This window comes from Pseudonaja textilis, chromosome 2, assembly GCF_049901715.1.
Source record: "Pseudonaja textilis isolate UNSWEBS1 chromosome 2, rPseTex1.2, whole genome shotgun sequence".
Lineage (NCBI taxonomy): Eukaryota > Metazoa > Chordata > Lepidosauria > Squamata > Elapidae > Pseudonaja > Pseudonaja textilis.
Genome location: NC_141991.1, coordinates 97,286,008 through 97,299,410, shown reverse-complemented (window position 1 = coordinate 97,299,410; position 13,403 = coordinate 97,286,008). Strand labels below are relative to the sequence as shown.

General features: G+C 44.7%; 1 protein-coding gene across 1 annotated transcript; it reads left to right on the top strand.

The window, feature by feature from the left end:
- Nucleotides 1–1,094: 1,094 nt before the first annotated feature.
- On the top strand, nucleotides 1,095–9,305 carry SAMD1 (sterile alpha motif domain containing 1). The gene is made up of 5 exons (XM_026696270.2): nucleotides 1,095–1,963; nucleotides 3,320–3,689; nucleotides 4,128–4,218; nucleotides 5,492–5,600; nucleotides 7,254–9,305. The coding sequence occupies exons 1-5, from the start codon at nucleotides 1,262–1,264 to the stop codon at nucleotides 7,410–7,412; spliced, it is 1,431 nt and encodes a 476-aa protein (XP_026552055.2). The 5' UTR covers nucleotides 1,095–1,261; the 3' UTR covers nucleotides 7,413–9,305.
- The last annotated feature ends 4,098 nt before the right edge of the window (nucleotides 9,306–13,403 follow it).

Here is a 13,403-nt window from a genome sequence, read left to right as displayed (position 1 = left end):
GGTGGTGTAATGATTGGTAGAACATATGTATATCTGACAAATGCAGCAGCTATAAAGTCTTTATATAGTTTCACTTCTGTGATACACTAAACCTCTACTCTTTGTGTCCACACACTACACTGAATCACAAACTAGCCAACCATATTTTACCTTAATTTGCTATAGGATCCCCAACCAGTATGGTTAGTTTATACTTCAGTAACTGTTAATTCAGTAAGCCATGGTTAAATCAACAATGGGTAATGGGTGGGCACATATTTTTCAAGAAGTTAGGAGGATATGAAATTCAGCACTACAGTAAAATCCATATTTTTACAGACACCTTATTTTTGTGATCATATTTGTAATCAGAAACAAATCGCTGCTTTTATGTTGTTCCTCTTCAGACCAGGCATCTAGGCCTTGGTCCTAAGGAAAAGTAATCAGAATGCAAAGATAGAAAATATGGTTCAGATCTAGAAAATGAAGGCCACGTTCACCAGAGGGGAAAAGGCAAACTTAAGGCAGCAGATCTTTCTGTAAAAGATAGGCAGTTCCCCGCGTCCACCGTTCAGACCTCTAAGCATATTCTTTGTCTACGGCATTTACTCCAAATTAAATCTCTTTACATCCAGCGGTGGAGTCGTTTGGGCATCACAGAAGAGAAACTTCCGTGAAATAGGAAGTAACTATGACAGTAAGACGACATCAGGACTGCCGAATCGGTTCGCTGTGGAGGAGGCGGGGGATAGATTTGTGATTTGTTATTTGGACTAATGAAGAAGGGCGTGGGACGAGCAAGCAAAGCACTGCAGAATAACGGCTAGGAGGAAAACTTCCCGTCGACTTGCCCGCTGAAAGACACGGTGCAAACTCCCGCTGCTATAAATAGAACAGACTTGGACCTCTCCCGTAGGATTGGGACTGACTTTTGACGGAGGCGGCCTGAGAGCGCCTTTTCCCTCCGTGCGGCCGCTAAGGAAGCCCGAGAATTCTCCTGCTCCACCTTAAGTCGCCAAGTGTAGGGAGACTACGGGAGGCAACAGCGCCTCCTTAAGCGGCTGCGGGTCCCGCTCGGGCGGTGTTGGAGGCGGCGGCGCGTGCGGCTGGGGGAAGGGGAGGGAGGAGCTCGCGCTGCCCGGACCAGCCCGCGCGCCGCCGCTTCCAGCAAGCAGCAGCGCCTGCCGGGTGGAGGGTCCAGTTCGCGCCGTGCGGACAAGGGCTGAGGCCAAGGCGGAGCGGCGCACGGGGGCAGCAAAGCCCCGGGGGAGGCGGCAACACCATGGCCGGCCCCCCGCCGCCGCCCCCGGGCCAGGAGGCGCCCCGCTACCAAGAGTGGATCTTAGACACCATCGACTCGCTGCGCTCTCGCAAGGCGCGCCCGGACCTGGAGCGCATCTGCCGCATGGTGCGCCGGCGGCACGGCCCGGAGCCGGAGCGCACCCGCGCCGAGCTGGAAAAGCTCATCCAGCAACGCGCCGTGCTTCGAGTCAGCTACAAGGGAAGCATCTCGTACCGCAACGCTGCACGGGTCCAGCCTCCCCGCCGAGGTGGAGCGCCCGCCGCCAGTCCGGCGGCCCCGCAGCGCCCGGCCCGCACTTCCCCGCCCAGCGCTCCCGCCGCCACCGCGACGCCCCGGTCCTCCCAGCGTGCTGCGCCTCGCGCAGAACCAGTCGCGCCGCCGCCGCCGCCGCCGCCGCCACCGCCTCCGCCTCGTCGGACCGGACGGGAGCGACCGCCGCCGCCGCCCGCCGCCCAGGAGGAATCCTCCCCCATTGATCAGCGAGAGACTGGGCGCAACGTCAGGGTCGCCCCACGAGTGACTCGAGGCCGAACACAGGAGCTGCTTCAGGAGGAGAGGCTGGAAAGAACCCGCTTGGGTGGCGGCGGCGGCGGCGGCGGCAGCAGCAACAGCGTCGCTTTGCCCAGGGCGGAGAGAGGCGCGCAGGCCCGGGCCCCCAACGCCAGACCATACAGGAACAAGGTGAGGAGACGCCGGGGCGCGCTCGGGGGGGATGGGTTGGCAACAGCGGGTGGCGGCGGCGGCCGTGTCTGGCTTGGGGCGAAGGGGACGCACCGGCTGAGAACAGGTGAGGCTCTCCAAGAAGGAAACGGACCGATTAGAGTGCGCGCGCAGGGGGGGCCGAATGTGGGTGGGGGGGAGGGGAGGGGCGCCAGAAAGCCGCCAGTTTGGGGGCGGGCGGGCGGCGCCCAACCCCCCAGATGTTGTCGGTGGGCTCTCGGGCAGGTGTGCGTGTGTCTGGAAGGAAGAGTTGAGGGCAGCACCCAATCAAATCGTGTCGCACTGGAGGGGGCGCTAGGATTGGTGCGTGGTTTTAAACGGGGCAATATTCCCTCGTACGTTTCCGAAGTATTTCTGCAAGGTTAGGAAAACAGAGTCTGGGTTGGTTTTTGGCGCCCAGAGAACTTCAAGGTCGATTCTCAGGGGAGGGTGGAGTGGGGGGGGCGGACGACGCTCTTCCAACATAGGAGGGTTCTTTCACAGCTCACCTGTGTGGGTGGGTGATCCTTCTTCCATAAGGTTAGTTTAACTGCCAGTGGTGTACATTGGGCCCAGAAGAGCGCCCCCTTCTACCCCCACTCCAGTCGTACCAGGCTCCATCTAAACACAGAACAAAGAGTCAGTTTGTGCTTGACCTAAAGAATTTGGTAACCTCCAATAAAGTGAAGAGGTGGTGGGAGCAGTGGTGACGGAAGGCGCTTGAGTATGGGTAAGCTGAGGTGGGGAGGAAAAGCTCAGGCAGGGTGGATCGGGAAAATAATTACCTCAGAAATGTTATCCAGTTCAGTTAGCCTTGAAATGACCAAGGAGGTATTAGCATTTGGTGGGGGGAATCCTGCCCCTTTTTTGTTCTTTTGTTCTTTTTGCAATTCTTTAACTGATGAGAATGATCACAGATTTTCGTAAAAGCTGCAGGTGAAAGCGGCAGTGGTTTAGCAGTACAAAATCCTCCCTGGATAAAAAGTTTCCTCTTCCTGCTTCAAGGAGCTTTTAAGCACATTGCTAGAGCAGTGGAAACATTTAAGAAGTTTCCCTTCCCAGCACCACTTAGTCTGATTGCATCAACTGCCCTCAGAGATATCTGAGTATATACAAGCGAAACAAAATGGCTCAGAAACTGCCTGGGTTTGGGGTATGAGATGTCTTATCCGAAGTAACTAACAATGCAGTGAAGTGTCTCAAAAGTAGTTGTGCTTGCTTCCATGTGTGACTGTACTTGCCTTCACAATAGATTATCATCTCTCATCCCAATATGTCATACGAATGCCAACTTAAAGTGTGTTTGCTGTTCTTATTTATTCTCTGTGATACTAATAGAAGGCAGGGGAGGAGATCAAAGGTGAAGAAGACGAAGACGAAGAAGAGGATGAAGTCTCCACTATGTCTGAAGGCTCAGAAGTGGCACAAGATTTTGAGGCCAGCAACTACAGTAGACCTGGGACAGGCCAGGTGAATGGTAACTGTAAGGACAGCAAGCATGGTGGGAAAGAGATCCCACCCAGCAGTGCCACCCCCAGAGACCTGCACTCCCTAGAGGAAACATCTTTGAACAAAGGATTGGAGCATTCTCAGCATGAAGGAAATGAGCAATGTCACACAAAGGCCTCTTGGCCTGGAGAAAGTGCCTGTCACCATCTGGGAGGCAGCAAGAAAGATGGCAGTGTCTATCAGCAACCAGACAGAGCAGGTATGGGTTAGGCAGGAAGAAGATGGGGAAATAGTTGGCTAAACTTGGCTTTTCTGGGAAACCTAGTAGATAGTAAGGCAAAAGATCTGAGATTGGGGGTCATTTAAGCGCTAATAATTCTGATATGGATTGGGTGATAATTTAATGTATGCTTGCATTGTATGTCAGCGTATATGTGTAGATCTGCAATAAATATGGAGACTCATTCAATTTTAAGAATTATTAACTGGCATTCTAGAGTAGGTTGGAACTAGAACTGGGGCAAGTGAAAGGCAAGAATATGGTTAGTGGCATTGGCTATCTTGGAAATTAAAATATTCTTTCGATAATCACATTTTTCATTGCTTTTAAAGGACCCCAAACACAGTTCAGTCCAATTCCAGTTATACTGATACAGAACAAGACCTACCCCTGTTTGTTTCTCTGCTTTTTCTCCAGTGTCACCAGCTGTTGCAGGGGCTGATCCCTCTGTGCCCTCATCTCCTGGGAGACCTGGCATCCAGGCAGATGGGAGACCATTCAGTTGCGTGTAAGTTTTGTGCAGAGATTGTTCTTCAATTATACCTGGTTTATTTATGATGAAGAAAAAGTGGGTACGTTTGAACCCGTCTTTTGCTACTATCACTTGTTTTTAGAGTCTAGAGCAGTCTTTTCAGCAGTTAATGTAGATTGAAGCTATCTCAGGGAGCTTGATCATATCTCACTTGCTCTACTTTTATAATGGTCACTGCCACCACACATTGACTGGTTCTAATGGCAACAACACCAAGGATCTAATATGCCCTGCCTTGGGAAAGGAAACTTGTATGAGAAGAAGATGGTCTGCAGAGGAGAAAGGTTATAAGGGCTCTTTGGCTACTGTCTCTGTGATGATTGCTAGAGGAAGTGAGCCTCCTCTTCCTTTCAGATTGCAAAATAAGAGCTATGGGGTTGAAATAGCCACATAGGGGGTGTTTTGTTTGTTATCCTTAAAGTGTCATACCATGCTAGAATTCTCGATGTGGTGGTTGCTTCCAGTTGTTGGAGGAGACTCATGACTATCCTGGCTTCAGTTCTCTTTGCCCTGGCCTGTTTGTTTTGTTGACCTCTATGGACTGGACTGGCTTTGCTTGCTGTTCAGAAACAGCATTTAATGCAAACTCCACCTGCAAACTTACCAAGCATGACTGGGTGTTAGCAATTGTAATGCACCTATACTGTGCCAACTACTTTATGCATTACCTTTTAGATATCATTAGAGCTAAGAACCAGAGTATTTGGCCATTCTGGCTCATGTATACTTAACTTCACATTGCCTCCTTTAGGCAGCAGTAATGTAAAATGACAAGTTGTGAGCAAAGAGGGTGTCTTCACTCATTCCCAGTTGCAGAACATTGGCAGGAGAGAGAATTGTCTTAACACCTGCTTTCAGCTCCAGGCCAATAACTTTTTATATTCCCAAAGTTTTTAAGGCCTTGTCGATTTCATAATACTCTTACAATTTTCTCATCTGTGGTATTTAATTTTCTTAGTTTTTACTTTAAGTTATAATCATAGCAGTGTAATTGCAAGCATGTGCATTCAATTGGTGCATTTTTCTATGTCTGCAGCAGATGCTTTAAGGCAGACTTAAACTTCTACAGAAAGATGCTATACAATTCACTTGTGATTAATTTTTTCAGTGCAGTATGAGTGCACATGCATAAGCATGCATGAACAATATAATATCCCTGATCTGGAGCTGATGAGGCATCCCTGGCTTGGAGAAGAAGCAGTGCAAGGCCTCTGATCTCAATTTTACTTTCTCCTGTTCCCCCCTCCAGTTCAGTGAAAGAGAAGCCTTCTGACCCCGTGGAATGGACTGTCAGTGACGTTGTGGATTATTTCACAGGAGCTGGGTTTGCTGAGCAAGCTTCGGCCTTTCAGGAGCAGGTGAGACCCTGGGGATCCCAAGAAAAGGGATTGGGGGATTATATTTCAGCTAAAGTGCTTATGAAATGGGCCCTAAAAGTATTGGCCTCTTTATTTTGATGGAAAAGGTGCTGGAACTCGGGAGTTTAGGTCCCATTTGACTGGGGCAATTGCTTTAAAAATCTGGGTAAAGGTGCATCCAAACTTCAGTTATTATATGGCTTTCTTCCATGTGGTATTTCTGTCTGTTTCTTACTCTTGTGATTCTCAATGCCATTCCAGCCTCAATATTTCAAGAGAACAACCTGCTTAAAAGTAATTATATACTGTGTGATCACCGGTTTATCTCAGTAACGATATATTGTCTTATGTTTCATTAAAAAAAAAACCTCCCTTTAAAACATGGTAAAACTGAGATGAGAAAGCGGCCCCTCACTGGATGTCATTTGACATTTGTGGTCCTCCTGTTCGTGACTAGTTTTTTTTTTTTTTTTAGTTCAGGCTGTAACAAGATTTTGGTGCCTCTCATCAAAACATGCTTTCCGAAAGATCCCCCCGCCCTTCTTTTGCGCCTCCTGACAATTTCAACCACCTGCAGTCATGCTCCCTAATTCTTTACTGTGGCCTCTTTGTTAGATAGCCTTTTGTTGGCTTCTTGAAAAATACAAATTTCAGTTTTGTACAATAAAGGCTTGAAAAAAGCTTTGTGCTTTCTTAAAGCTTAGATTTTAAATCTTTTAGATCTTTTTTCCATCTCACATTTAGGTGTTGGGCAATTAAACCATTTTGATGCCTAGGAATCATAGGTGCACATCCGAGTTCCAGTTTGACAAGCCAGTAGAACTAATTACTGAATTATACTTCCACACTGGCAAAATCCGCCAGCACACCTGGGGTGCCTGGTAACATTAAGAGGGTAGGAATAGAATGGCAAGCACTGACAAGCAGCTGGGGGGAGAGTATTGGGCCCTAGTCACCTGCCTTAGTTTGCCTAATGGTGGATTGGCCAAGCCAATGCAGTTGGGTTGGCTGTTTTTTGTTTTATTATAAATATGTTCAAAATTAGCAAGTGAATAAAATGTAAATGTAAATACAGGTATCCTTTTCATTTAGCAACCATTTACAGTTACGACAGAGATAAAAGTAACTAAGATTTCACTGACAAGCTTTGCAGATCTGTAAAGCAAAGGAAGGTTGAAATACGGTAAGATCATAAGCAGAGTCATAGTTTTGCTTAGCGACTGCTTTGTTTGAGGAAGGAGGTGCTGGTCCCAAGAGTGGTCACGAAAGAAAGATTAATAAAAGTGATATAAAAATCTAATTTTAAAAAAGGCCAATATTACAGAGAGATTAGTTGCAGTCATATCTGTTTCTAGAACACATTTTCTTTAGTAAATCCCTGTGCTAAGCAGAGTAATGGACTAGATGTCTCACAGAGACAAATGGTGATTCTGTAATGGCTCTTCTCAGCTCACAGACTGGTGAGAGATACGCATATATGTAGCGCATGTGTGTATGGATGGATGGCTGCATGGATGCCTCAGTGTTGTTTTATTCAACTAGACTTGGGACTCTTTTCCTGTTTTGTAGAAAGGAAGAAACCTCTTCCTAGCAGGCTGCTGGTGCCCTAATCTCATGATGTTCTGTTTTTGTGTCCCCCCTCCCCGTCCCTAGGAGATTGATGGGAAATCTCTGCTGCTGATGCAGCGCACTGATGTGCTTACTGGCCTCTCTATTCGCCTGGGACCGGCCCTCAAGATCTACGAGTATCACATCAAGGTCCTCCAGCAGTGCCACTTTGAAGAAGACGAGGGCGACTCCTTCATGGGCTGAGGAGAACGGGCCAAGCCAGTGAGGGGGAGGGAGAGAACAGGGACTCTGTCAACGCTACTGTCTCAGCCATTTCAGCCTTCCTTTGCCTCTGTGAAAACAAGACAACCGTTGTGGGGAAGGGCAAGGGTCCTTGTGGGGAAGGGCAAGGGCTTGGACCGTATCTGGTGAGAGGAGGGAGGCAGAAATGATGACCCAGCTTCCGTGGCATCCCTATCCCAGGTTATCTGGTGATCCAAAAGACTGGGCTCAGAGGGCTAAAAGCTCACTTTCTTCTCTCATCTTGCCTATCTAACCCGACCCCAAGCTTTTCACTCACCATAGTGCATTGTCTGTCTGGAGGGAAAGATGAGGCAATATGGTTTTCCTCCTCTTCCCAATCTTCACCTGAGCTGAAATAATTTATGCTTCAGCGTCCAAATGGCTTCTCCCTTCCCTCTCCCCAACAGTAGCATTTGATAGCCCTGATTGTTCCTCCTTCCTTTCGGTGATTGGCAAGAAAGAGTTTGCTGGAGGTACCGGGAGGTTTTAATCAAATAGCTTTTTATTCTCTTTTCTGTTCAGGTAGCCTTTTCTTCCAATTTTCATGATTGTTGCCCAGAGTCGGTTGCTTTTTATTATTTTTCTCTTCCCCATTTTTTAAAAATACAAATATTTAAACTGGAAAAAAAAAGAATTAGTATTCCCACATACCTTAGCCCTCTATGAAGGGTAATGGAACAGCTGAAATGACTGTATGTTTAAAGGGGCAAAAGTGTGCAAGAGGGCTCCAGATTTTGGGTTCTGCTCTGGGGAGAAGTGTCATCTGGTAATCAAGTTTTGGAAAGAAGAAAGCAAGTGGGGGTAGATTATCTTCTGTCTAATCCATAGATGGGAATAGACTTTAAGGGTTCCACCTTAATTTTCAGTATTGTAATCCGTGGGATAAAAGCGCGGTAACCTTTACATAATCACCAAAAAGTCTAAAATAAATGTAGGATTTATAGATGGGCTCTTTCCGGTGGGCAGAGAGTTATAACTATGTGCGTGCGTGTGTATGTATTTTCATTAGCAGTGTGTTCTTATATAAGGACTATAGTAGACCATACCACTAATATTAATGCTTTAGGGGCATAGAAAAGAATAGAGAATGGAATTGGCCAGAACCATTTTTTTTTCCTATCAAAAATCCAGGTGATGGTTTTCCTGTCTGTAGGATTGGCCTCTTCCTGTTTAAGCAGGCTAAGTCCTAAAAGATTGCAATGCCAAGAGGACACTGTACAATATTAAGAATTATTCTTGGTAAACCTGTAAACATCAGGTGATGGAGGCGTTCTGGTGGGCACCTTCTGCAACATTTCAGATTCTCAGTAGTTTTGAAGACACGTTGTACTTAATATTGGCTAGGAAACATCTGTTTCACAATTGCAAGTCAGTTTCAGCTTTGCATTAAAAACAATGGGAACTTTATAGAGGATGCGGAATAGGATCTTAGACTGTGTACAGAACATCATTTCCAAAACTCCTCATTGGAGAATCATGACAGATCACTTCAACTGATATAAATTAGAAATGTAAAGGGGATCTTACTGAGAGTGAGAAAAATTTATATCTACTCTGTTAATTGTGCATTAGGAACAGAAAATTACATAACTGCAAAGAGAGAAGGAAACTTCAATTTGCTTAAAAGGAAGAATGCAGATATGAGCACACTGAATTTTTATGTTCTCAACATTTTCCTTTGACCCACGAAGGCTAGAAAATTATATTTTGAACTTTGATAACAGAGGTTCTTGATGTTTTAGCACAGAAGTGCCTCAGGGGCTTACATACTGGCTACACATTGCTCTCTATTGCACTAGGCCCTATTTTTTTTGTCCAGAGCTGGGAATAAAAAAACTAAAATTTTTAAGTTCTGACAAGTCTTAACCCCTTGTATTTTGTCTATTAGAAACTTGCTGTGTGCAAGCAATCATACACAATGCAGCGTAGGAAACCGTGGCTGATCCAGCAGCAGCTGGAGTGGCTTTTGATCTTGCTCACTCCTTTTGGTAATAGATAAGGAGCTCTTGGTTCACTCTTACTCATTCCAGACAAAATGAAAGGTAACTGTAATAGGTAACTAGAAATATATGTATATATTATACACACACACCAGTGAGGCCAAAATGAAATGATACGTACTGGTGTATCTTAAACGTTTAAGGAGCAGCTTAAGGCATACTTTTGCAATGAAAGATTGAAAAGCTGGTAGCAGCTTTGTGTTGATACATACATGATTTTTTTCCTCAGACATAAGACTAGTATGTAATACTTGTGATTATCATACGCTGATGACAATTCATTGTGTGTGTGTGTGTGTAGGTCTAGGTGTGTTCGGGTCTTTTCCCATGTAAGATTAAGAGTATCTTGGCGACGTTTCGGCGCGGTCCCACTCGCCATCCTCAGGCTGATGCTTTCGGCTTTGTGCCAGTGCAAGTAGTGTGGCACAAAGCCGAAGCACCAGCCTGAGGATGGCGAGTGGGACCTCGCCAAAACATCGCCAAGATACTCTTAATCTTACATGGGAAAAGACCCGAACACACCTAGACCTACATACCTATACCTGTGAAAATCTACGAATATATATATGTGTGTGTGTGTGTGTGTGCGCGCACGCGCGCATTATGATTTTAGTTTCATCATGTGCCCAGATCATAATGTAAAAAACTTTGAAAAATATGAAATAGGTTTGACCAAAGATTTGTTACTGAATTTTGAGTTGGGCACGCTGATTTTTTTTCACTCATTTCATCCACTTTTTTTCAGAGGCTACTTTACAATGTATGCCAATCTTTATTATAGTACCTTTAGAAGGCATAGTAATCATTAGCAGAAAATTTTAAATTTGAGTTCATCTACTCAGAAATGTACGAAGGTTACTTCACTGGCATTGGCTAAGTCTCAGGTCAGCATAATTGCATCCAAACTATTTTGATTTCAGGGTAACGCTGAAAGAGGTATTTGAGGAGTGGTGGTTGGATGGTGGTCATCTTTGATATGTGAATCCTGGCTACCTTGGTTGAATGTGAGTACTCGTAGTGAAGCCACAATGCCTTCCAAGCTCACTTTCCTACACAAAAGTGGATGTGGCTCTTTAGGAACATGAACCTAACAAACTGCAACCTGTGCTTAAGATCAATTTCTGAGTTAAGTATTCCATGTGCAAATAACAAGGGCTGGAATTGCCTTGGGACCATCTATCTGCCCCCCCACACACACAAATAATCTCAGGTTTAGTATAATTTATTCCTATATAGGTGGACATGGATCTAGTCTTAGTTTTCTCTCTTATTCATCTGGGTGTTCCTATTAAGTGTCCATCTTTGGTTCCACCTAAGAAACCCATCTTTTATCTAAAGAAAAATCACTTTCTGGCATTTGCTAGATGTTAATTATGGGTATCTTTTTATTTCAGCAAAAATATTCTGGATATATAGTAATTGATTTGAAGGTTCTATGAGATGTCCCTGCACCATGCTATGCCTTATTACAGAAACAGTTAAGCAGCCAATTTGATCAAAGAGTTATCTTTTTTTTCTATTGGAAAGGTGAAAACATTGCAACTTTTAATTGGAGAAGGACAAAAATTGATAATTCTGTGTGGCATGGGAAAAATGGGCATTTCCTTCCCAAATTGCTTGGGGGCATCTAATTGTAATGATAGACAGACTATGCTGTTCAGAGCTACTTTACCATGTGCTACAATGAATTGGTGGAATTTCCTTTCCTAAAACATGCCAACTTCAGAGAGACTAGGACTCTCCCTTGTTAGCCCCATAATAACTTTAAAAGAATTTCCAACTTGGAAGCAGAACATTTCTCATTATTGGATGTTGGGGGCGAGGTGGGAAATTATGTTGGAGCATTTGCCTGCAAAAATAGGATGCTGATTTGGGCAGAACTACAATATAATCCAGAACTTTTTAATGTTCCTTTTCATTTCTCTTATTTTTCAGTATGAAATATAATAGGGCTGATGCCATCTCTTGCAAATATTTCCAATAATACCTTTGCTGTGCCTCCAAAGGTCAACTCCACTTCAGACATATAATTCATTTCTCAAATTGGTCCTTCGAGCTGCCAACTCGTTTCATATGCCTGTTAAGCTTTTATAGGAGATCAGCTTCAGGTGTAAGGTTGTGTTTGCAGCCATCTTGAAAAATTGCCTTCTAGTGTTCAAACAGTACCTTGGGTAATAATGACCCCTTGGTGGAGTGGAATAAACTTTTTGGTTATACAATTCTTTGTGCCTTACATAAGAGGATTCACTGACTTGTAATTCACAGACTAGAGATGTAATCTTTCTGAACCGAACTTTGAGTATCTCAGCTCAGAATTAACAGTGCTCAATCTTGATTTTAGTGAGGAAAAAAAGCAGGGAATAAGGAAACATGATACAACTTCCTATTTTGCTATGGAGAGCTTTTCCCTGAGAATATCAATTGACTAAAAGGCTATGTAGTAAGCATGCGTAGTATATTACATGTTTTAAAGCAGGGGTTGCCAACCAGTGGGCCAGGCACCACTGGTGGTCCACTAGAAAATTTTGGTGGTCCGCAGAGAAATGTCACCCCCAAAGCAATTAATCCAGGCTATGCAGGAACACAAGGTTGCGCTGCCCACATGGCCTGCAGGAAAGCAAGGCTTGCATCACTTGCATTGTGAACAAGAGGGGAGGGGGAAGAGGGCAGAGGAGAGGAACTTGCCCCACGCGCCTGGGTTGCTTCTTTCCGCTGCTACTTTTGGCTTTACACAAGGAAAGCAGCAAAAGTCTTTCTCTTCCCCAAGCTCTGCCAGAAATGAGTCTTTGGACCCTGCAAGGCATCCTGCTCCAAGAGGCTACACTGGCATGACAAGTCTCACAAAGACTCATTTCTGGCAGAGTTTAGGGGAGAGAAAGACAGACTTCTGCTGCTTTCCTTGCATGAAGCCAAAAGTCTCAGTCTGTCTGTCTGTCTGTCTCTCTCTCTCTCCCCCCACCCCCAGAACAGAGCTGGAGACAATATCCTGCGATCCCAAATAATGACTGATCGGTAGGAAAATGGGATGGGGAAATTTCCTACAGACCTTTGGGGGGATTTTCCCAGGGTCTCTGGTCCACGGGATTTAAAATTAATGAGTTTGGTGGTTCCTGAGGTCCAAAAGATTGATGACCCTTGTTTTAAAGAATACATTTTGGAAATAGAGCACAGGATTAGTAGCAGAACTTGCAAAAATACTTAAATTTTGCAAGCTACATATGAATATCATCTATTTTACAATTTATACATACGGAAGGCTAAAAACTGATGGGTTAAGTTCTCAAGCATCAAAATGCGGCCACGTGGCAGGACATTGAAACTTCAGAACTGGGTTGTATCTTTGGGTGGAGTCCATTGTAACTTCAAAAGGTCACAAGTCAAGGACTACTTGTACTGTCCATTCCTCCTGCAGTTCAAGATGCTCGTCTTCTATCAGCAGGCTAAAGTGGAGATGCTATATCAAGTTTAGTGTGTTTGGTATAACCTTTTAAACTCTCCCTTACTCTGGTTCATGGACTAATCCCAGTTAAAGAATTGGAACTATTAGCTACTTTAGCTCTGCAAGTGACATTTGTTATGATTGTACAGCAGCTTCAGTGAAAAGGGGCTAGAGAGATTTCCGCCACAGAAGAAGACTAATTCCATTTGTTCATGCAATCATGAGTACCTAGCATTGGAAATTCAGATTAACTTCTTCAAGCCTACCTAGAATTTTTATAAATTTAAAGCACAGTTACAGCCATTACAGTTTAGCCATTTGTTTTCCACACAAAAGTAGCCCTGGCCTGTATCTTTTAAAAAGGCTCTGATTCAGCAGCAGAACTTTAATCTGCAGAGCAGCTTCTCAATAATTAGTGAAGTAAATATACTCCAGAGGTCCTGGGCCATTAAAGATGTAACTAATTTTGCACTGCATTCTGACTATTAAAAAACCAAGCAATTTTCAAAGAGG